The sequence below is a fragment of the Abramis brama genome (assembly GCF_963993115.1).
Source record: "Abramis brama genome assembly, chromosome: 11".
Lineage (NCBI taxonomy): Eukaryota > Metazoa > Chordata > Actinopteri > Cypriniformes > Leuciscidae > Abramis > Abramis brama.
In genome coordinates, this window is record NC_139973.1 from 27,125,016 (window position 1) to 27,149,975 (window position 24,960).

The following is a 24,960-nucleotide window of genomic DNA, read 5'->3' on the forward strand; positions in this document are numbered from 1 at the left end:
TCAAATTTGGTTAAAACCTTTGTAGACATAGCTTGCATGACAGCACTACAAAAACACATAAAAGTGAAACCCCATTGCCTCATCTACTGCTTTTCTTATTGTTGTAGGCTTTATAGGGTGAGTGATTTTTCTTTATAATACACAAGTGAGACAGACTAGTGCAAATATTACAAATAGGTCGTTGTCTTATACCTCCAAGCCACGCTGCCGGAGTTTTTCACCCCCGTAAAGAAATGCTCATTTTCAGACCGCAATTTAATAAATTGAGCTGTCTACTCCTAGCTCCCTGAAACAATTATTAAACTAATATTAGCACAAGTTTTGCCTAAAACCACCTGACAAATGAAGCCACGCACGTGGTGACGATGACGAAGGAATTAAGATGAAGTTTATAAGAAAGAAAAACTTGTGGCTTTTAACTGTGGTTTCGCTAGCTATTTGAGTAAATGAAAACATAATACTTACATTTAAATGTGAATTTGCCGTCCACCACCGAACTCTCGGCCGCAATATTTTAAAATAAAAATGCTGTCGTCACAGACGCGCAACGACTTATGGGGTAGGATAGGCTGCTAAGGATCCATAGGCCCTGTCCCAAATGGCACCCTAAGCACTCATGGTCTTCCTACGAGTCCGCACTTTCGTGATGTAATGCCGCTTTGACTGTCGGGAAGAAGTCTGCTTCAGTGCGGGCTCGGCAAAAGTGCGCAGGGCTCGCGAGTACCCTTCTGAGGCCTAAAATGACAAATGGCACACCTTATGGCAGGGCTATTCAGTTAGCTTCATTCGAGGGCCGGATTATCAAATCGAAAAGTTGAGGTGGGCCGGTGGGTTGGTTTGGGGGTTTCGCTTATTTAGCCTATTGAAACATAACAGTTTTAATAAATAAATAAAAAAGTATGGTATTTACTTGAAAATGTGGTACCCAACAGTATGGAGATATATAAAACCATAATAAATAAAAACTTGATAATTTACAGCTGTGTACAACTATTTTTCTTGGAACAAATAAATTAATTATACAAACTCGTAAATGTTGGTGAGAAATAATAATAATTTTATTTATAATTGTTATGCTTAAATGAAAATATTCTGACAGTGAGACTTGATAACCACAGGCTACTCACTCCAAATGTATAAAAAATGCCAAAACACAAGTTAAAAACTATATGCACCTTTACAAAGAAACTGACATAATTTCATAACAAACATTAATTATATATTCCTCTACCCACCTAATAAATCTAATGCAATATAAATCACTATATTTATTTATTTATTTATTACTACATAGAATTCAATATAAATATTGCACATTTCTGCCCAACCATGGTAAATTACTACAGTGCATTCATGGTAAATGTTTGTAAGGGTGATTAGGGGATTTAAAGTGTTCTAATTTCGTTCATGCCACAATGTTTCAACTGCTTTCCTCATCAGTCTTGTTGGGAATGTTGAGGCCGTTTCATCCGATTTAATACTAGTTAAATCATCGAGTGATTTGTGGTTTGTAACAGAGAGGTTTCTGTCGAACTGAAACGCTTCCCACTGGTTGTCGCAACGCTGTTTGAAATATGTTTTAATAGTGTCCGGGACCGGGAGTAAACGCAACTATTTGTTGTTACTGTACTGACCGAGAAACCGCTTCAGATGATTCAGTGACGGAGCGGTCCAAATGAATCCGAATAGTTTTAGACCGTTACTGACCGGCCACTTTGACGCTCTCGCCGGCAGCGGTGTGAACGCACATGCAAGCGCGTTTAGAAAGAATCGAACCAAAAGAATGATTCATTCACGAGTGATTGGTATCGCTGGTTCAGTCGACATACATTCGGGACACATATAATAGCCTAACTGCTGAAATATTCGCACGTAAAACGTTTCTCAGGTCAATCGGAGCGAGTATCAAACTAAATTAGCCGCACCTCCAGGAAAAGAGGAGGAGGGAGGTTGGTGCCGTCGGGCCGGATGGAGATGATTGGCGGGCCGCATTTGGCCCGCGGGCCGCCAATTTGCGCCTGGTTCACACCGGACGCCGAAGCGACGCGGAACGGAGGCCGCTTCCTTTCGGCGCCCATGTTAACCTATGGTGTCGTTCACACCAGACGCGGAGCGCCGCGGCATGCCGCGGTCGGCCCGCGCCATGCCGCGGTCGGCCCGCGCCGTGAAGCGCCAGTTTCGGCGTCTGGTCTATTTTTTGCGCGACCGCGAGTGATCCGCGTCCATTCCGGCAAGAAAGTCAAACCAAGAAACACGAGACATCCGGTCAATTGTCAAAATATAAGCAATTTTCAAATTAAAATACCGCGAGTGACAAATGCGATCATATTTGTGTATCTAAACAGACTAGAAAGATGAAAACAAACAAAGAAAAAACACAACAAAATAGATTTAATAAATTTGAAGAGAGGATGTATATTTCAACGGTATATACACTATACTGTCTACCATATTCTCTCTCTCTGGCTGCGTGTGTCTCGACAACGGATTAATAAAAGAAGTGTACAAACTTCTTGGTTACAGAAACATGGTGTATTCATTTTATTAGGTTATTTCTTACCCATGATGTAAAAAATAGCTCTGAATAAACAACAACTGAGCAGAAGCGCTTGTCGACCGCCGCGGAGAATACGCGTCTGGTGTGAACAGGCAGGCGCCGGACCGCGCGTGATTTTCCGTTCCGCGTCGCTTCGGCGTCCGGTGTGAACCAGGCGTTAGCCCGGCCCTACGGTCTCACGGACTTAACGGACACGCGCACGCGGCAGCCATTGTAAGTCCACAAGACCGAAAGTGCATATGAAGTGTGCCATTCGGGACAGGGCCAAAGTATCCTTTCTTTCACGGGGAAACAAAGGGGGCATTTGGCGCTGCTTTTGAATCAGGGTAGCCTTCGTCGCTCCGCGATGACGCAACTGGCCTTCGAAGAATGCAGAATTGAATTGGGACATCCTTCATCGCGCCGCGGTGACGCAATCGGCCTTCAAATGCGACCTTCCAAGGGTGCAGCCTTTGAATTAAGACATCCTTCGTCTTGCCGCTGTGACGCAATCGGCTTTCAAATACGGCCTTCGGATGATGCAGCTTTGGCATTGGGACACAGCTATAGCCTAGGCTTTTTTTATTTTTTATTTTTATTTCGGGGTACATAACTACGGAGCCCCTGAAGGGACCTTTGCAAAAATAAAAAAATATACAGACTCTCACGTGCTCACGAGAAACTTTCGAAGACATGAAAATACACATTCCGATCTTAAATGGTTGTAATTCAAGAATGCTTCGGAATATAGACGTAAGATTGTTCTTGTTTTAAAGGAGACATTTGGCAGATTTTTGAAGAAGTGAAATAAATTAAGAAAGTGTAATAGAAAAAAAAAGTTATAGAAGCTTGAGTTTATGAAAATTTAATTATTCATATTTGATATAAAATAGATCTTTTCAAAACAGGTTGGACTCTAAAACTGCAAGAAAATTAAAGCCAAAAATCTGAACAAGTTGTGTTTCAAATTTTAGGTTGATATCTCAAAAAATTAGTTTTCTGTAAGATTTTGTTTGGGTGCAGTACCACACTTTTTCACTAGGTGACAACTATACTCCATTACTGCCCATATAAGGGTGCCTCCATTTCCATATGTGGTTTGAGTGATCTGAACCATATATTTCCACAATTTTTATACAATTTATGAAGTAGACATCCTATTCAGAAGTAGTATGGGAAGTTTGGCAGATTTTGATATGAATTCAACCTCTAATAACACATAAAAAGAACAGGTATGTGCGTTATAGTTCGCTGCCACATCACAAATGGTGAATCTATTATTTTGTTCTTTATATTTAAAACATTTTCAGTTTTGCTACCAACAAAATATTTTTCTAAAAAAAAATTATGGATGTTATCTTTTGAACTCTTGGCATGAAAACAAACTGAGGTTTCTACCATTCTTTCATGATTTTTCATGTTCATCGCTATTTGAAAATAAAGGTCTGAACACGCCTTAGGAGTATGAAAATATTCTTGTTGGAAATTGATAAAATATGGCTCCTCTATAAACAGTTTAGTTTCTAGTTTAGGTTTAGTATAGGATATTACTGTTTTAAATATGTAATGGCTGTGGGCCCACTGGTGGGCCTGTGAAACTTAAGGAATCCCATGTCTCTTGCTATTCTGTATTAAAAGAAAATATGGTACACCCAGAAATGTTCTCATAATTTGTTTTATCTTTTTGCTTCCGACCAACTGCCAGCAAGAGTCTAGTTCACGTTTGATGTAAACGTAAGCATGTTGTGCAGCGCAATGTGAAGCTTGACGTAAGCGCGTTGTGAAACTCGAGCGAAAACTGGTGTCTCTGTCCTTCAGTCTTGTTTGTTTCTCATTGTTATTGTTTGTATTTTGTTGTGAGCATTATTTTTTTTAAAATAAAAACAGACAGCATCCGACTTCCACATGACTTTTCGCGATAGTTTTTGCGATAGTTCTCAGTTTAAAATGGTATGTTTTTTCAGTGGAAAGAAAGAAAATGAAGAGGAACAAGAGGAAGAAGCCAAGCAAGAGAAGAAAAAGGGAGGGGGGAGAGGGGAACAAAACGTGCTACTTTCTGTTAGGACTGTCAGTATTTGAAATGAAATGATGATTTAATTATTTTATTTTTTTTAATTAAACTAATAAGAAGTGTTGTAAGTCTGTTTTGAAATAAGTTGTTTTTTAAATAAAAGTTTCAGAGTCAGTGATATCAGATTGTGTGTATGTATTTTTATTGTACTTACCCTGTAACTTCATGGAACGAGAGGGTAACAAGCGGCATATTAATTTACAGCTCACCGGTCTTGTTTACCTTGCATCTACATCGAACAAGAGGATAACAAGCACCACTACCCTGTAACTACATGGAACAAGAGTATATTTCCCCAGTATTTATTTTTTTTAAAAAATGTTTATAAAAATGTATAAAAAGTTTTAGTTTTACTTGCCTTGAAACACAGAAGACCAAACTTAATCAGTGCACTTTTGTTATCAAAAAGAATACTGTATAAATGCATTGTGTCACATGTATGTTCAGTTTAGTTCAGTTTCTGCCTTGTCTGTATTAGTTCTAGTTAGTCACTATGTTTTCTATTTTTTTACTTGTCAGCTGTTCCTGTTTAGTTACCTCATTTGCCTTGTGTATACTCCCCGTTCTGTTCAGTCCCTTGTCGGTTATTGTTTGTGTGAACATAGTGTGAAGTTTGTCATTGTATTAAAAGACTTTGCATCCATCACCATCTCCTTCGTCGTGCGCCTTTCTACAGCCACCAGACGCATTACAATATGTTCCCCGTAATTAAAAAAAAGGGTTACACTTTATTTTAAGGTGTCATTGTTACAGTGTAATTATATATTTAAGTACTGAGTATTATTAATCAACTACATGTACTTACTATAGGGATAGGGTAGGATTAGGATTTGGTTGAGGGTTAGTTGCATGTAATTATGCATAATTTACTGTTATTACTATGGTAAGTACATGTAACATACAGTGAGGAAAATAAGTATTTGAACACCCTGCTATTTTGCAAGTTCTCCCACTTAGAAATCATGGAGGGGTCTGAAATTGTCATCGTAGGTGCATGTCCACTGTGAGAGACATAATCTAAAAAAAAAAATCCAGAAATCACAATGTATGATTTTTTAACTATTTATTTGTATGATACAGCTGCAAATAAGTATTTGAACACCTGAGAAAATCCATGTTAATATTTGGTACAGTAGACTTTGTTTGCAATTACAGAGGTCAAACGTTTCCTGTAGTTTTTCACCAGGTTTGCACACACTGCAGGAGGGATTTTGGCCCACTCCTCCACACAGATCTTCTCTAGATCAGTCAGGTTTCTGGGCTGTCACTGAGAAACACGGAGTTTGAGCTCCCTCCAAAGATTCTCTATTGGGTTTAGGTCTGGAGACTGGCTAGGCCACGCCAGAACCTTGATATGCTTCTTACAGAGCCACTCCTTGGTTATCCTGGCTGTGTGCTTCGGGTCATTGTCATGTTGGAAGACCCAGCCTCGACCCATCTTCAATGCTCTAACTGAGGGAAGGAGGTTGTTCCCCAAAATCTCGCAAATACATGGCCCCGGTCATCCTCTCCTTAATACAGTGCAGTCGCCCTGTCCCATGTGCAGAAAAACACCCCCAAAGCATGATGCTACCACCCCCAAGCTTCACAGTAGGGATGGTGTTCTTGGGATGGTACTCATCATTCTTCTTCCTCCAAACACGTTTAGTGGAATTATGACCAAAAAGTTCTATTTTGGTCTCATCTGACCACATGACTTTCTCCCATGACTCCTCTGGATCATCCAAATGGTCATTGGCAAACTTAAGACGGGCCTTGACATGTGCTGGTTTAAGCAGGGGAACCTTCCGTGCCATGCATGATTTCAAACCATGACGTCTTAGTGTATTACCAACAGTAACCTTGGAAACGGTGGTCCCAGCTCTTTTCAGGTCATTGACCAGCTCCTCCCGTGTAGTTCTGGGCTGATTTCTCACCTTTCTTAGGATCATTGAGACCCCACGAGGTGAGATCTTGCATGGAGCCCCAGTCCGAGGGAGATTGACAGTCATGTTTAGCTTCTTCCATTTTCTAATGATTGCTCCAACAGTGGACCTTTTTTCACCAAGCTGCTTGGCAATTTCCCCGTAGCCCTTTCCAGCCTTGTGGAGGTGTACAATTTTGTCTCTAGTGTCTTTGGACAGCTCTTTGGTCTTGGCCATGTTAGTAGTTGGATTCTTACTGATTGTATGGGGTGGACAGGTGTCTTTATGTAGCTAACGACCTCAAACAGGTGCATATAATTTAGGATAATAAATGGAGTGGAGGTGGACATTTTAAAGGCAGACTAACAGGTCTTTGAGGGTCAGAATTCTAGCTGATAGACAGGTGTTCAAATACTTATTTGCAGCTGTATCATACAAATAAATAGTTAAAAAATCATATATTGTGATTTCTGGATTTTTTTTTTAGATTATGTCTCTCACAGTGGACATGCACCTACGATGACAATTTCAGACCCCTCCATGATTTCCAAGTGGGAGAACTTGCAAAATAGCAGGGTGTTCAAATACTTATTTTCCTCACTGTATGTAACAAGGACACTGTAAAATAAAGTGTTACAAAAAAAAGCCTTTATGTATTGGTATACTATTATTACAAAAAGCTATGCAGTGTATGTTCTCACTAAATTGCTCCTAAACGTAAGATTGTTGCCTATCATAATAGTAGAATAAGTACCTCTTAGTTCTAAAATACTTACAGTATAAATAATTTGTTAATTTTCCTGCTTCCTTTATTCCTCAAACTTTACATATTTTTCCCATCTATCTATAAATTACAGGAACGTATTTCTGTCTGTCTGTGTCTGTTATTCGCATATCTCTCGAACCATTAGTCCGATGGATTTCAAACTTGACAGGTGTCTTGCTACGGGCACAAGTTAAGTGCAGTGCCAAGTTTGACGTTGTTTGGATTGGAAATGCAAAATATATCGGTAAAAGAAGCACATAATGGCTTTTGTCGCTCCAATCATGACGGCAAATCCCCATCTTTCCAGTGTAAGCAATCCTTACTTTTCATCATTGAAACAACCAAGTTAGCTGTTTATGTGTTCTCCTTTGTTGTGCTTAACATTGTTTTATCGGTCGTTAACTGGATAGTAGTCAACAAGTCAAACATAGCCTAATCTCAATGCTAAAACTGGCTATTATGCTCTTAACTATTAACTGATTTTGCACGGGCACTGCACTAGTATACCTAAACGTACGAACTTTATAGGTACACTATAATTACTGAAAGTTATGTTGTAAATTAATTTTACTCACGCAGTACTTTGCGGGCTGTAATCTAAAGCTTTACCAATTCCAGTAATATCAGTTGCCTAAAAAAGCTATTTTATTCTACATAAAGGTGGGCTCCCTTCATGGTGGCTGCCATGTCGAGATCAGGTTTTGGACATTTGGTTGTGAAACAACATGGATGTTAAACAGGATTTTCTAAAATGACATTGGTCAGCTGAACACATTTGCTTTTGCTTGATGTTGCAAGTGTCAGAATGAAGTCCAAAAACACACCTGTTTCAGACAGTGAAACAAACAGTATTACTTAGTGCACCTTTAACTGTGAGATAGTTATACATGATGTCATTAACTGTATTTCAAGATTCCTTATTAACTGAGGCATTAGAGTATGAAGCCTTGTTTATACTTTTATCTGGCTCCGCAATGCACGGCAAGCCTCTTCTGACTGCGATCCTGCCCAAACGGACGAGGCGTTTATAATTGACGCGCTCGCCACTGTTCTATTCTTTGAAACGACAGTGGGCAACTCAGAGTAATTGTCCTCCAAACCACCATGAAGTAGTGGTGAGAAGACGTAAGGTACACACGTGAAGATGTTTGTTTTTATTACACTTCACCAAACCCACGCTACAAAAGAACCAAAGAATTGTGTGAAACCCAGTAAACCTTGAGACTATTACTTGTGGCATTAGAACAAAATATATGGACATGAGAATATATGTACATGTATAAAACTAAATCAAACAACATTCTCTGAAATATTTTCAAATTTCATTAAACATTTTCATTTAATTTCATGAACATTTTTATTAAACATGGACCTTTATTTTCATCAAAAAGGCTTATTTCTGCTTTTGAAGGGTAACTTTGTAAATGTAGAGAAGCGCAAACTGGGTGCTGGTATAGATGACGGTGCAGACGTACCTGCTCGAAATTGGGCATCTTCGGAAGCTGAGCCACATAAAAGTTAGAAAAAATGTCATGCACACCACCACGCAAAATTAGTTCACTCAACGCGCACGACTGCCCACACTGCGATGACATCTTTTTTTGTTGTGTACACCTTCATGCTTGTGCGGATGCGGTCAGTATAAACCAGGCTTTACATTGGTCAGTTATCTTTTTTGTGCACATCAAAGTGCTTTTAAAAGCTGGGGTCAGGAATTACCAGAAAGCTTAATTGAAATGCTTATAACATTTTAAGAAAAAAAGATTCAAGTTTAATCTGAGTGGCTTTTGTGCATACCAAAGTTATTAGATATGAGTTTTTGATGTCCAGGTTTGGTACAGAGCGCCTATATGCACAGAAAGAAGACCTATTGCATGAAGTGCTGGAGCTGGAAGCCGAGAAGAATCTTCTAGCGAGTGGGGAAAATAAATACCAGGATGAAGAGCTCAGGAAGAGAGCACTGGAAGAATTCTCATCACTTGAGCCTGACAAATCCACTGTGCTGTCAGTAACAACAGCTCCACCTGCTGGTAAGGAGCTTTTAGTTTGGAAATGATTATAACTACATGTATCATTAAACAAAATACAGCCTGAAGATAATTGTTTTTATTGCATCTAATTTAAACACATTTGTGTAATTTTAACAGTGGTAGCAAGCCCAGAACCTGAAGAGCAGGAGGAGGCTGAGCTCACAGCTCCTACAGCCAAAAGGCCATGTCAGTGCTGCTGCCAAACCTATTCAGAGATCCTGAGCTTTCTAGAAAAGCGCTTTGAAGCAGAGCAGAGTCTGCGAGAGGAGGAGATGGCACTGAGAAGAGAGGAGCTAGAAATCCAGAGGAGTAAGATTGCCCTGGATCGAGAGCGTCTTGGAGCAGAGAGAAAAGAGCGGGAACGACGGTTTGAGCTGGAGAGTCAGGAAAGGCAGGTCATACTGGACTTGTTGAAAGAGAAGGTTCTAAAGAATGAACGGAACTCTGACTGAAATTAGAAGTTTTTCTTTTCAGTCTTTGATGTTGAACTCTCCTTCCAACCAATGCTGGCATTTCACTTTCCCTGTTTAATTTGATCTCCTTAAAGTATGAAAATAATATAAACCTATAATAATATAGTATATATAGCATTTAATGCAATGGGTAAATGTCTTGAGATATGGTTGCATTCTATAAATCACCTGAGAGAACACTGACCCCAGGTTTCAAAGACAAGGCTTAAGCCTAGTCCCAGACAAAAATGCATATTTGAGCAGGTTAACTGAAAGCAATTTGCACTTACATATTTTAAAGGGCACCTATTATGCAAAATTCCCTTTTACATGGTGTTTGAACATAAATGTGTGTTGGCAGTGTGTGTACACAACCACCCTATAATGATAAAAATCCACCCAGTGCTTTTTTTTTAAATCCCCATATTTCATAAGCACTGTCTCAGAACGAGCTGTTCTCAGATTTGGGGCAATGTGACGTCACTTTGCACAGGCCCCTCCCAAGACTGTTGATTGACACTGCAGTTTTAATGTAGACCCGCCCTGAGTGAGCTGGACACAGTCCGCCATTGTTTCCACGCTGGAACAGCTGTAGACAAGAATGTCTTCTAAGCGATTGAGGTGTTTTGTTGTTGGATGTCAGAATGAGCATCAGTCTTCATTTACTCCCGTTGTTACTCGAGGATGGATCTCACCAACTGTTCGTGATCAAGCTTACACTCTCCGGAGCGACAGGCCTAACGTTACTGATCACGGCAGAAATGAAAGTGAGAGCGTGCACTTTATCACAGCTCATTGAGTCGTTTTACAGATATACAGTTTACCAGTTTTTAAGCACCCACTGAAAAGGTGTGTATATTTGTTTACTGTTAGTTGTAACGAGTGTTTTGTGTACTTCGCTGTGTATGTTCCATGCTAATGAAAGAGAGAGAGAGAGTTTATGGATAAGACTTTAATGCGCACTTCTTATACTGTGTTTATTCAGCTCTTACAGTGATTTTCTGGAGTAAAACTAACGCTTCATCTTTTTTGTGATGTACAATAAACTTCATTGAACTCATCAGTATATTTTGGTCATCATTCGGACGGGGTCTGCTACAGCAGGCTTGTAATAGTGGATAAAAGCAGATGACAAATAAGTTATAACCGTAATTAAACTAAACTCTACCTATTCTATCTCCATACAGCATATATTCTCTGGCTCTGTGTGCATTATTGTCCGACTCCGGGTCGAAATGAACGCCACTACTGAGAGTTTCTGTTTTGATTGTCCTGGCTCTGAGCGCGAGCTCGTGAGGCTCCGCCCTATGGGCCGGCAACAGACGTTTATTTGCATTTAAAGGGAAACACACTAAAACGGCGCATTTTTCTGAGCGCCAAAAAATGACAATTTATACATGCTGTAAAAAATTATCTGTTGGGTATTTTGAGCTAAAACTTCACATACACACTCTGGGGACATCAGAGACTTATTTTACATCTTGTGAAAAGGAGCATAATAGATGCCCTTTAAAATAGGTCAGTGCCATTGTTTTGTCTCAAGATGCACACCAGTTATGTTTTTCTAAGGTACATTTATAAAAGGTACTTAAATCTCCTAATTGAACTAAGGCCTAATCCTGTCTTAATCTAAGCTGTAATGAATGGACTTAATCCAAAAATGCTCTAGACATCATAAAACCTTCCCCCTCTCCCCTGTTGTCATCGACCCTCAAACCAGTTCTCTTCAAAGACCGTTATCACCTCTACTCTCCTGAACGATCTCAGCAAGAGACTGTATCTGCAACCCTCAAAAGATAGCACACCAGACCAGATGGCACGAGCCAGTTGGTCAAAGACTAGAGACAAACTTCCAATACACAAAGGACATTTACTCCATTCTTACCCACAAACTTTCCCAAATGTTTATAGTATTTCTCCTGTGTTTTATGCATGTCCCTATGGTTTATTAGTTATGACTAGTTATGATTCTTTAGTTATGTTAGAGTAACTTCAAATGTTGATATCCAAAGATGATGTATCACTGCTTTAATGTCTTCAAATCCCCTTTCTTGGTATCAAAAGAATCCTCTTTTGATTTTATAATCAATGGTGTACAACAGGTTATGATAAATTGCATCATAAATGTTTGTACCATACTTTTGTGTAAAGACTGCACAAATTCTCCATGCCACCATGAACATGCAAATGGAAATAAGATAGAACAAAGACTTTCTCCCGGTCATCTTTGATTGGTCACCTCACCAAATGGTTGTGAACTACTATGACCTTTAAGAGTGTCTGATTATTTCAGATCTTTGTTCAATCTCTTTGAGACAACATTTTCCTGTCTCCTTCCGGCAACTTAATCTTCAAGTTAACTTCTTTGGATTCAACGTGGACCAAGTTAATTTCTTTGGATTCAACGTGGACCACCCCAAGAACCCAAATGAACGCTTTTCAGCACACTCCTGGCAAAATCATCAAGAATCTCAAGAATCTCCTGCATCTGGACTTGTTCAGCAACCAAAGTCAATGCAAGTACCCGTTCGCAGCCTTTAGATGCGTTTCTAAGTTATTGTGCCCCTTTAAGGTGACCCTGATTCTTTGATGTTTCTCGTAGGTTGTGGTTAACTGATTGTAATCTTGCCATTCTATTTTCTTCTCTCTCTTTCTTCACTTTTCTTTACTTTCTTGATTCTGTATACAATCTTTGCTTAGTTTAGTTGTGTGTGTAGCAGTTTCGTTTATTAAACCATTATATCCACGCTTTATTGTCTCTGTGTTTGCCACTCACAAAAAGATCAAAGTCACTTAAACATCTTGATCTAGCTGTACCTATGCTATTACCCTGCTAGTATTTTATTTACTTTAGTTGGAAAAGGTTATTCTTTCTTGGCGAGGAAGATCATTTATTTCCTAGAATTGATAATTGATTATACTTTCCGTTCAATGGATGAACTGATTAAATAATGAATTCTGCTACAGTCAATTCTATAACTAATTAAAATATTTATAATTAATTAATAATAAAATTTGTTAGGATTATTTATATATATATATATATATATATATATATAAATATATATCTTTTGAGCTAATTTGCTACAAAGCCCTGTCAGTGAAACCAGGCCTGAATTTAGTAATTGCTGTAATTGCTTAATTTTAGATGCAGTAATGGCATGATTAGATCATTGGGCTGATAATTGAGATAATTGCTTATTCTGGATTTGCACAGTTGCACTATTGTGCCTTTATAGAGCCATTATGGAACTAAACTGTTCAAGGTGTTATATACAAAATATATTATGTTTCTTTTGTATCAGGACAGGTATGTCCTGAAAATTCCTCAGGTTCCTCAAAATTGAGCTTGCAAAAGAATGAGAGCTTTTCACACTGATATTTTATTCACTTGCCTACACTGGCCGCATTCCCAGCTAACAGGGAACGTTCTCAGAACATTGGCTAACGTTCTCTGAAAGTTCTCTAAAAGTTATCAAAAACGTTCTTGCTGTAACGTTATTATAACGTTGTGCCAACGTTATATGTCATTGATAAACGTTCTAAAAACGTTAGCATTAAAACGTTATTCTTACGTTGTTAGTGGAACGTTTTAAAAACGTTATTATGTTAAAAAATATATATTAAGAGAAAAGTTCTCTCAAAGTTACCAAAGTAACGTTGTGCCAACATGTCATTGATAAACGTTATAAAAACTTTATTATGTTAAAAAATATATATTAGTCATTACAAATTAGTTATACAGCTTTTTATTCTGCAAATCAGCTTCAGAAACATAATTTGTAAATCCAGTGACACAACTAATGACACAATGCACTGACATTATATTATATTAGAATATTAAATAATTATGTACAGGAAAATAGCAGTATTCATTTAAGTTGAGTGCATTTTGCTTGTTGTATGAATTAGACACTTTTATCACAATGCTGATTAACTTAGATAAAAGTTCTCTCAAAGTTACCAAAGTAACGTTGTGCCAACATGTCATTGATAAACGTTATTTTTACTTGTTAGTGGAACATTTTAAAAACGTTACTAAATTAAAACAAATATTAGTAATTACAAATTAGTCATACAGCTTTTATCTTCTGCAAAAAAACTTCAGAAACATAATTTGTATATACAGTGACACAATGCACTGAAATTATTTTTTTGGGTTAAAATATTTATTAAAATATTATTATTAGAAAAAAATCCCAGATATAAAATAATTATTTATTCAACAGGAAATAATTCAAAAACTACAGTCAATTATAAATTTGGTTTTACCTCTTAAAAAAAAAAAAAAAAAAAAAAAAAATTACAACTAGCGTTTTTAATAACTTTTGCAATTACAGTCAAAGAGAAAACAGGGAATGTGTTATATCCATAGACTGTAGTTTTATCTGACCATTCCCCACATCCAAACGACCTATTACCTAAAGCCCTATTCGCACGGGATTAGTATTACCTATAGGGACCTCCGGTAATTTGTAATAATCGCAGAGGTCGTCTGTGATTTTTATCCCGTGCGAATCTGCCATGTATGTAAAAATGTCTGTAAAAATTCCCCCGAAAATTACCTACCGTATTTCGGCCAACACAGGGGTCCTCTGATAATACCAGTCCCGTGCGAATCCCCATGTCTGTGATTTGGGCTGTTTTTCTGTGAGCCTATATCGTTTCCTAAAGAACGTAATAACCATTGTGGGCTGTTTAACAGTCCATTTTACGTCTGTATTAAAACTATATTAACAATAAAATCTCTCGATACCCAGCTAACAAGGGACGTCCCCCGGACTTTTCGAACGTCCCCTTAGGTCCGCATTTGGTCTGCTTTGTAACGTTCACTGACGGACGTTCTGAGGACGTGCACTGACGTTCGCATTTGGTCCGCTTTGTAACGTTCGCTGACGGACATTCCGATGACGTTCGCATTTGGTCCGCTTTGTAACGTTCGCTGACGGACATTCCGATGACGTTCGCATTTGGTCCGCTTTGTAACGTTCGCTGACGGACATTCCGATGACGTTCGCATTTGGTCCACTTTGTAACGTTCGCTGACGGACATTCCGATGACGTTCGCATTTGGTCCACTTTGTAACGTTCGCTGACGGACGTTCTGAGGACATTTGTCCGGGCCAGTTTACGAACGTCCCTTTTTCGTCCCTCACCTGCCATGACAACACTTGCAAAATCCAGTCACCCATGCGTTTGCTTTTATCATCAGACCTGACACCTTGCAACTCAGACAAAAAGAATAATTATAGTAAACATATTATTTGAATTAATTGTAAAATTAAGTTCATGTTAAAAATGTTAGTGTTTTAATGTTAATGTTAAGATAATAACTTAATGCTACTTAGTAACTTCTATCACTAATTAAAGATGTAATCAAATCACGAGTCTGTTTTCAGCGTTAATTTAAACATCAAAAACATGATACTTGATTCTTGAATATAAGCTACAATTTACATTCATGCATGAAGAAAATAAGGTTGAATCCCAGGACAGAACTCTAAAAGAATGCATCGACTTCAGAAAACATGAAGAATGGAAAAGTACATTTCTGGGAAGAAAGTGGAAAATAACACAGGTAAGACAAATAAAATTATCCTAACTGTCCTATATCCTATCCTAAATTATCAAACTGTTGGTCAGGCGAAGGTGACGGGTTTTATTCAAAAGAAGTTATTTTAGGAAAAATATTATTCCACTTATTGCACTTAAGACTGACAGCACATGCAGCTCAAATAACAAAAAAAAGTGTAATATAGCTACACTGGGAGAAACAAGCAAGTGACGATCAAGTGCACCTAAGCGAGTGACGTCATTCCTTATGTTATGGTACGCAGCATGTATCCATGGCAACGCTCAGCTGCGTAGTGACAGTTGACGATGCAGCCTTGCGTTTTCTCTTTCGTCTGTCTAAAAGGTATTTTTAATTTTTAGATTAGTATAGTTACCGTAACCACTGTCCATCTTTAAATTATATGAAAATGTTACCTTTTAAAGCGTTTGCTCAGTTTTCCGCCGTATACCGCTGCTAACCGTTATGCTAACACTACGAAGCTAACGTTATCTGTTAAGATGAGATGAGATCATGGGCGCACGCTGTAAAGTCCGTAAACTCGAGCCCAGCTAGAAATGTTACGTTCCCAGGACGTTCTCAGAACGTCCCCACTGGTGTCAAGGACGTCGCCTAGTAACGTTCCGGGAACGTTCTGAGACGGTCATGATGTGGAGTTCTTTAAAGGGTCGGAGGACGTTATTTTGCGGACCTTCACGGAACATTCGGGACGTTCTCGGGACGTTTAGGGGACCATGTTTTATTTGGAAATGTAATGTTTCCAGGACGTTCTCAGAACGTCCCCACTGGTGTCAAAGACGTCGCCTAGTAACGTTCCGGGAACGTTCGGAGACGGTCATGATGTGGAGTTCTTTAAAGGGTCGGGGGACGTTATTTTGCGGACCTCCACGGAACATTCGTGACGTTATCGGAACGTTTAGGGGACCATGTTTTATTTGGAAATGTGATGTTCCCAGAACGTTCTCAGAACGTCCCCACTGGTGTCAAAGACCTGTAGGGACCTATAGGGAACCAAACTAGAATACACTTGTTCTTGCAGAACCTTAATCAGGAATAAGCATGCACGTTTAACACATTCAAAGATAAAACACAAAGCAGGGATCCGTCATTTATTTATTTTGTGTGAACAAAAACAGATAAATTATATATTATATATAATTATATATATATATATATATATATATTTATTATTTAAATAATATATATATTTATAATTATAAATTAATATTAATGTGGTCATGCATAGGAAGCATATACACGGGTTTCTTGTATACAAACAATACCGGATGCGCGCGCATCCAGGAGGCAAAAAAACGCTATGTTATGCCGAGTTCTGTAATAAAAGAATAAAAGAACATTGTAATTAACGTAGATTTCGCATTGTTTGTAATTTTTTGTTGACTCAATAATAAACTGCAATTTCAGAGTTGGATCTGTTTGTTTGTGTTTCATATTAATATAACATTATGTAAAATGTCCAACTGTTTACGAATCAAAATCCGGACATACTGTGATGCATGTATGAATTATCATGTTAGACTAAGTTAGTAATGTATTAGTCAATGTTAGCAGTGCAGCATCGCCCGAATTTGCTTTTATATAAGTTAACCTTGTTTACGTTACTTTACGACCTGCAACATTTCATGACTGCACACATATAACGTTACTTACTGTAAATCAAAGATTTGACGATGGATTATGTGCTGTCATGAGCACATACTAGAGTTTAACTGCTCAGCCAGTTATGAACTGTGAAAAAAATACGTTTATTTTTTCAAACAGCTATTTAGATCGCAAATTTGACATTTAGTATACCAAGTGTGTAGTATACTACAAGAAAACATTCAAATAAATGCTGTTCTTTTGAATTTTCTATTCATCAAAGAATCCTAAATAAAATATGTCACAAAAATAAGAAGCTGCATAACTGTTTTCAACATTGATAATTATCAGAAATGTTTCTTGAGCATCAAATCATCATATTAGAATGATTTCTGAAGGATCATGTGACACTGAAGACTGGAGTAATGATGCTGAAAATTCAGCTTTGATAAATTACACTTTTTCTTTTTGAATGCATTTTAAAATGTATGTTCCAATAATATTTCATAATATTCCTGCTTTACAGTATTTTTGAGCACAAGAGACTGCTTTCAAAAACAAAAAAATCTTACCAACCCCAAACTTTTGAACAGTAGGCTATACATGGATTTCGAATAAGATATTTATATATATCAGGCCATACAATTGCTGGCCACTTGTCATCCACAATCCAAAGATCGTCATGTATTGCGTAGGGATCCGGCAAGATCTCACCATTGCTGAGAGTAAGTTTTATAATATAATCGCCACGTTATATGTGTGTGTGCAGTCATGAAATGTTGCAGGTCGTAAAGTAACGTAAACAAGGTTAAATTATATAAAAGCAAATTCGGGCTCTATAGATGCTGCACTGCTAACATTGGCTGTTACATTACTAACTTAGTCTAACATGATAATTAGCATTTTGACTTAGCGACAACACCACCACTATGCTACTAGACTACCCTAAACCCTTTACTCTGGTACGAAGACCGCGGGTCTTTTCTGCCTCCTGGTTGCGTGCGCAAGCAGTGATGACGTCGCCGAGAAATCCATGTATAGGCCAGTAGGTTACAGTCCAGCTTTCGTTTGGTTCTGTCTTGACCATCACCCCAAAATGGACTCAGGAGCTGAAATTAGAAGAATACACACCACAAAGGGATATAACTCCAGACACTGAATTCAATCTTAAATGCATAAATAATAGTGGTAATAAATCGCGCGTATTCTGTGTATAGTGAGCAGTGGTGCTGAGCACATTCATACAAGAAGTGACGACACCCAACATCACTTAGAGCACCTTTAAAAGTATAACATTTAAAGCCCCTTAAATTAACGAAATGACTTGAAAAAAAGATTTGTTCATTTTGATGAACGAGAACAAACAAGAGAGTCAGTAAAATGATCCGGACTTCCCATCACTAAGACTAAGCTGCACAGGTTGTTGCTGGGATCCTCTTCCACTCCTCCATAATGACATCACAGATTTGCTGGCTGTTAGACACATGGCGCTTCTCCACCTTCTGCATCTGGAAGCCCCACAGTTGCTCATTAGGGTTCAGATCTGGAGACATACTGGCCACTCCATCACCTACACCTTTATCAAGGCAGTTGTCATCTTGGCGGTGTGTTTGGTGTCGTTATCATGCCGTTAATACCAATACTGTATGTTTGACATTAGTTGAAAGTTTTACTTACAAGTCATAGGGTTCACAGCGCCATAGAGATGTTGATCTGCTCCAACTCTGCTACTGTGCAGGCCATCAGCATGGAAGGATCTAGGAACACAACAAACCGCTTGCCAGGTTTATTTAAAGGCAAGGAAAATAGAAAGAATAAATTAGCATAACAGAATTTATGTTTTTAGGTTTACTTATTCATATTGCTCCAACAGTGTCACTTACGTTTGGATGTCAAAACCTTCTCAAAATAAATTAAACAAATAAAATAAATAAGAAAACAGATGCATGGTGATATAATGTTAGGTGGAAAACATTGTGAGAAAATGGATTTAAAGTTATTTAATGGGCTTCCTCAGTTTACCTGTGTCTTTCTCTGGCAGCAGCTTTCTTCAGCAATGTTGCAATAGTAGAGCTTCCCCTCTGTTGTTATTTTGTTGCTGCTGAAATCACAGATCATTTGTTTATCAATATTTGTTTACCATTGCGCTAGTTTCAGCCAATTTTAGCGCTCCATGTAAGTGACGTCACCGATTAACAGCACATATGTTTCTGTTAAATAATACATACGTTTATGTTAAATAAATTAGCTCACTTCCAAGCAAAACCCTTAACAAAACTATTAAAAACATCTAATCTACATATAAGATGTGATTAAAACCCCAAACTTTCATAAACAAAAGCTCAAGCTAGTTAGCCTACGTTACCTTTTCTGAAAACGGTTGAGATGCTAACGGATTTTTTTTCCAAGACAATAAAGCATTTCTATAAGTAAAAATTCAACAGAAGCGTGTCAATTACAAATAAGATAAATGTCAAGCAAACTTGTGTGTATTATTCGTGTGATTTAAGAAACTAAACTCACCTGAAAGTAATAAAAACACCACGAGAGAGGGTTTAGCTGCTCGTCAGTTGCAGTGGTGGCCCGCCGTTTCCATGGTGACTCTACGCCGCTCCAGTGTTTGAAAAAGCGTCTCGGACGTTCACGAGCACGCGCATTAAAACACATCAAAGTCACGCAGCATTTACAAACATAAACATCTAGAATTAGAACATTACATAAATACAATTCGTATAAAAAAAATTATTAAAAAAATATATATTATTATTTAAAAAAAAATGTAAGCGTAATTATAACAACATAAATTGATTTTGCACTAAATCCTAATTGTAATCGTATTGCCCATATAAAAGAGTTGTTTTTAATTTTCTATACTGATACTGCCTCGTTCAAACTCCTTTTTTGGTTCTGTTAACGTCCCGAATGTCCTCTTTGTAACGTTGTTGTGTGACCATATAATAACCAATATCGAACGTCCCCCTAAAGCAATAAAGGGAACGTTATTATATGACCAACAGAGGACCATACGAGAACGTTCTGTTAACGTCCCGAATGTCCTCTTTGTAACGTTGTTGTGTGACCATATAATAACCAATATCGAACGTCCCCCTAAAGTAATAACGGGAACGTTATTATATGACCAACTGAGAACCGTATGGGAACGTTCTGTTAACGTCCCGAATATACTCTTTGTAACGTTGTTGTGTGACCATATAATAACCAATATGGAACGTTCCCCTAAAGTCACATTGGGAACGTTATTATATGACCAACAGAGGACCATGCGAGAACGTTCTGTTAACGTCCCGAATGTCCTCTTTGTAACGTTTGTTATGTGACCATAAAATACCCCAAATAGAACGCCCCCCTAAAGTCATATAAGGAACCTTGAACTGCAGCACTTTCATAACCAAAAGAGGACGTTCTATGAACGTCCCTAATGTTCTGTAAAGGTTCGGAACTTTCGTTACCTTTAGACAACTTTTAGGGAACGTTCCACAAGGTCGCGAGAACGTCCCCTCCTACGTGGGAGGGAATTACGAACATTTATTTGCCCGTGTGAATGAGCCACCAAAAACACAGACGTCAGGGGTAATTTCTTAATTACAGAGGTCCAGGGGTAATACTAATCCCGTGCGAATAGGGCTTAAGATGTGGTTTTGCAGCGCGGCACGACCCGTCAATCAAACACAGCGTCAGCGGGACAAGACGTCAGACACGGAGACGACAGCTTTTAGGTAAGTTGGTTGAATTTTGCGTGTTGTTATTGTATGAATCAAATACTTGTATCAGTGCTAATTAACTTAGTTCTGCAGCAGTTGCTACTGTTTTAATAAAGTTAACTAGATCATCAGTTTGCATGAACTGTCTTGAGTAATGTAAACTGCTCAAGCAGTCCACAGAGCAGTTAACAACACTACACAAATATGTAGTTAAAACTGAAGAATAAACGCGAAATTACATTGATGTCTTTATTTAGATTCACCTTTTCCAGTGTCCTTGTTCGCTTTTTCAATAATAGCTAAACTGATTTTAATTTGAACGCGTTCTTGAGATTCCAAAGTTAATCGGCTAATGTTAGCTCAATTAGCTTAGCTATGGTCCAGGTATTTCCCCCTCCAGTTATCTGTTTAATGTGTCAAGTTCGTCATATTGAAATCTGTAACTTATTTGTAATTTTATCGTGTAAGTTGTCCACAGTGTTTGCAGTTTTACAGGTTATAACAAGCTCCTATGTGACATTTAAAAAAGGAAGGATATCCCCAGGCTCCTCTTAAATTTGATATTTGGATAGAGCACTTGACAACAGTAATGGACCCTTTTCACAGACTGTAATTACGTGTTTTAACAATCATCAGTATCGTAAATTGTGCTAATTTATAATATACAGTGTATGGAAGGCCATATTTTCAATTCCTCCAGGCAGCTATTTTTGGGAAAGTACTATCTATTTGAATTGGGGAATACTGAAATCTCAAAAACTGCTTAACAAACTCAGTTAAATAACATATTTCACTGAGAACAACACTGTTTGCCTCTCTTGCTCAAATTGCATTCAAATTTGTTGAAAACAGTTGTAGGCGTGAGTTTCTATGGTAAACGGCGCCTCTGGCGTTGCAGTGATGCAGAGCCGTTGAAAGAGAGTTGCGCACAACTTTGATCTCGTGGTCACGTGGTTCATGTAGCTCTCAAAAGAGAGCCTAAGTCCCTCCCCTTTCGGTGGAATACCATGGGACCTTAATTTGGAAAAATATTGTATGGTAGCCAATGGCGAGACAACAAATATTTTGATCTCGTTTGAATTGTGCCCTGAATTACACATATGATGTTTGTCAGATACATTTTAAAGTCAAGAAAGTCGCAGTTTGATGTAAAACTGTTGAGGTATAAGACTGTGAAAATACGTAATTACAAAGACTACAAACCCAAAAGGCGCACATGTGACGTCATACCTTTTCGCTCAATGAATGAAGCTAACTTTACTGAAGCTAACGACTGTAATTTTTTCTATAGTCTTGCATTATAATCGTAACGTTACGCCATCATGCCTGAGTGTTTTGTACCAGACTGCACACATACAAGCAACGGTGACGTACATAGTGCGAGACGAGAGATGTAGTTCATTGAGCGATTTTCACCATTATCTTTTAAATTGACGTGTAATTCAGGGCACAGTTCAGACGGAATAAAAAGATAAGTTGTCTCTCGTCATTGACTACCATGCATATTTTTTCCGAAATAAGGTCCCATGAGCCGGAAGCGGAGGGGAGGGACTTAGGCTCTCTATTGTGCGAAACAACTGCGCTCAATCTTTTTAAATGGTTTAAGCAGGATAGACAGCAGTTTCATTATATTCGCAGCAATTTCTCCTAAATATTAACGCATAATATGCATTGATTACTAAGAGGACCACATTAACTGGGGCATTTTATTCTGGGGAGTGATGGAGAGACAACATTAATGTTTTTCTTGAGTTTAACCCTCGTGCTTTCCTATATGATAATTGGGTCACACACTTAAGTGACCAAACACCGTAAGTGTACCTTTTCATCAATTCAATGAATGTACTATATTTTAGTTCAATAATTCTTTAATATTTTAAGCTTTTTGTTACTTAATAATATTTGTGCAATAATTATGATCCATTAATGACCATTTAAAATATTTTTGATTTAAGTAAAGTTATCATTAGATTGCAGTTTTGGGGTGTGGCACGGCTCATTAATGCAATTTAAACTTTAAGAGTGCGTTAAAATAGAAACAATACAAAGTCCTTGAGCATGAAAAGCAATATAAATTTAGTAGCATCTGGCTTAGGGACAAGAGCAGAGAGCTTGTCTCGTATCTTCATGTTTTCTCCCAATATTCCATAGCAGATTAAACTTTTTGTAAATTGTCAGAAAATCTAATTAGATATTCTGCATGAGCAAGTACAGCATCCCAGTGCTTTTATACTAATCTCACCACACTTTAATACAACACTGTTTTATTTTCTCCTTGCAGTGTCTCCGGAGATCCTCTCAGGGTTCAGTCCAGTCCAGTCCGATGTGCCGTAAGTGGAAGCTGATGTGATTGTGGATAATGTCATTTAAAATGTTTTTTTTATTTTTTTATTTTTTGCTTGCTGATAGGTTAGGGTTAGGTAAAGAGGCAGTTTTAGTTTTGTTTCATTATTTTGAAGTTTAATCAGTTTGTTCTATGTTTTAGTCCAGGTTTATTTTCATGTTAATTTCATATTTCAATTTAACCCAAGTCTGTTTTAATTGTATCTGTATCTTGAAATAAACTACACTTTGGTTCACTTCAGCTCGCCTTCAGTGGACTACATTACACATAGACATGATTCATGGGTCTTTTTGATTTTAATTATCTTTCTAGATCTTTTGTCTTAATTTTAAAATCTGAAAGTTCTTAATAAGGTGCTTTCATAAAATGATTGTCATATATACATTATATGCAAAAACATTGAGAATGTTTAAATGTTTAAACAAGTGAATGGAATGTTTTAAGAACGTTTTTCATAATCTTAGAAAAACATTAAGAGAACGTTTATATAACGGGAGAATTGAACGTTCTTATAACCAAGGAAAAACGTTAATACAACGTTTATGTAACAAGATAATTGAACGTTCTAATAAGGTTTTGAATAACGTTCTCATAACCAAGCAATAACATTAATACAACGTTTCATAACAAGATAATTAACGTTTTCATAACTTAATGGGAACGTTATGGAAACATTCTTATAACCTAAGAATTGAACGTTCTAATAACGTTTAAATAACGTTCTTATAACCAAGCAAGAACGTTAATAAAATGTTTATATAACAGGAGAATTGAACGTTCTAATAACGTTTTGAATAATGTTCTTATAACTAAGAAATAACGTTAATACAACGTCTAAAAAACTGGACGCTTTGAACGTTTCTAGAACATTCAGAAATAACGTTTTTATAACTTAATGGGAACGTTATGGAAACATTCTTATAACCTAAGAATTGAACGTTCTAATAACATTTAAATAACGTTCTTATAACCAAGCAAGAACGTTAATACAATGTTCATATAACAGGAGAATTGAACGTTCTAATAACGTTTTGAATAACGTTCTTATAACTAAGAAATAACGTTAATACAACGTCTAAAAAACTGGATGCTTTGAACGTTCCTAGAACATTCAGAAATAACCTTTTTATAACTTAATGGGAACGTTATGGAAATGTTCTTATAACCTAAGAATTGAATGTTCCAATAACGTTTGATCAACGTTCTTATAACCAAGCAAGAACGTTAATACAATGTTCATATAACAGGAGAATTGAACGTTATAATAACGTTTTCAATAACGTTCTTATAACTAAGAAATAACGTTAATACAACGTCTAAAAAACTGGATGCTTTGAACGTTCCTAGAACATTCAGAAATAACCTTTTTATAACTTAATGGGAACGTTATGGAAATGTTCTTATAACCTAAGAATTGAATGTTCCAATAACGTTTGATCAACGTTCTTATAACCAAGCAAGAACGTTAATACAATGTTTATATAACAGGAGAATTGAACGTTATAATAACGTTTTCAATAACGTTCTTATAACTAAGAAATAATGTTAATACAACGTCTAAAAAACTGGATGCTTTGAACGTTTCTAGAACATTCAGAAATAACGTTTTTATAACTTAATGGGAATGTTACGGAAACGTTCTTATAACCTAAAATTGTTAGCTGGGATTGTACTTAAAGCTGTGTGTAATTGAAGCTATTACAATTGTGATATACCAATGAATACAGAGGCTGTTGCAGAACATTTGCATTTACATTTCATCAGAACAAGTTTTTTTGGTAAAATGTTTGCAGACCTTTATCACTTAACCATAAAACTAAAGCTAATTTACAGTTTAAGCTCTTGTAACATTTATTCTCCTTATAAGAGGGGGTAAGTGATTGTGTTATTATTATTTTTTCTTCCAAGTAACCAGAGATAATAATTAATGCCACTTTTGGTTTATGTGTAGACCATTTTGG

The 24,960-nt window shown here is 37.3% G+C and overlaps 1 protein-coding gene and 1 long non-coding RNA gene across 4 annotated transcripts in view; one reads left to right on the forward strand and one right to left on the reverse strand.

The window, feature by feature from the left end:
* The window catches only part of LOC311092953 (uncharacterized protein), a 37,365-nt gene extending 26,547 nt beyond the window's left edge, over positions 1-10,818 (forward strand). Inside the window, exons 3-4 of the mRNA XM_084129987.1 lie at positions 9,108-9,307; positions 9,425-10,818. Coding sequence (XP_083986113.1) covers positions 9,108-9,307; positions 9,425-9,759 — 535 coding nt within the window. The 3' untranslated portion in view covers positions 9,760-10,818. The remainder of the gene's footprint in view (positions 1-9,107; positions 9,308-9,424) is intronic.
* A 5,750-nt stretch (positions 10,819-16,568) lies between these two features.
* On the reverse strand, positions 16,569-20,004 carry LOC311091952. 3 transcript variants are annotated; one of them, XR_014608186.1, is made up of 5 exons: positions 19,457-20,004; positions 19,299-19,356; positions 18,956-19,034; positions 18,611-18,690; positions 16,569-18,042 (listed from the first exon to the last, which is right to left on the reverse strand). It is a non-coding gene; the product is annotated as an uncharacterized lncRNA (long non-coding RNA). The 3 variants fall into 3 exon arrangements; XR_014608188.1 differs by adding an exon at positions 18,817-18,832 and having other exon boundaries at positions 19,299-20,004; XR_014608187.1 differs by having other exon boundaries at positions 19,299-20,004.
* Between the last annotated feature and the right edge of the window lie 4,956 nt (positions 20,005-24,960).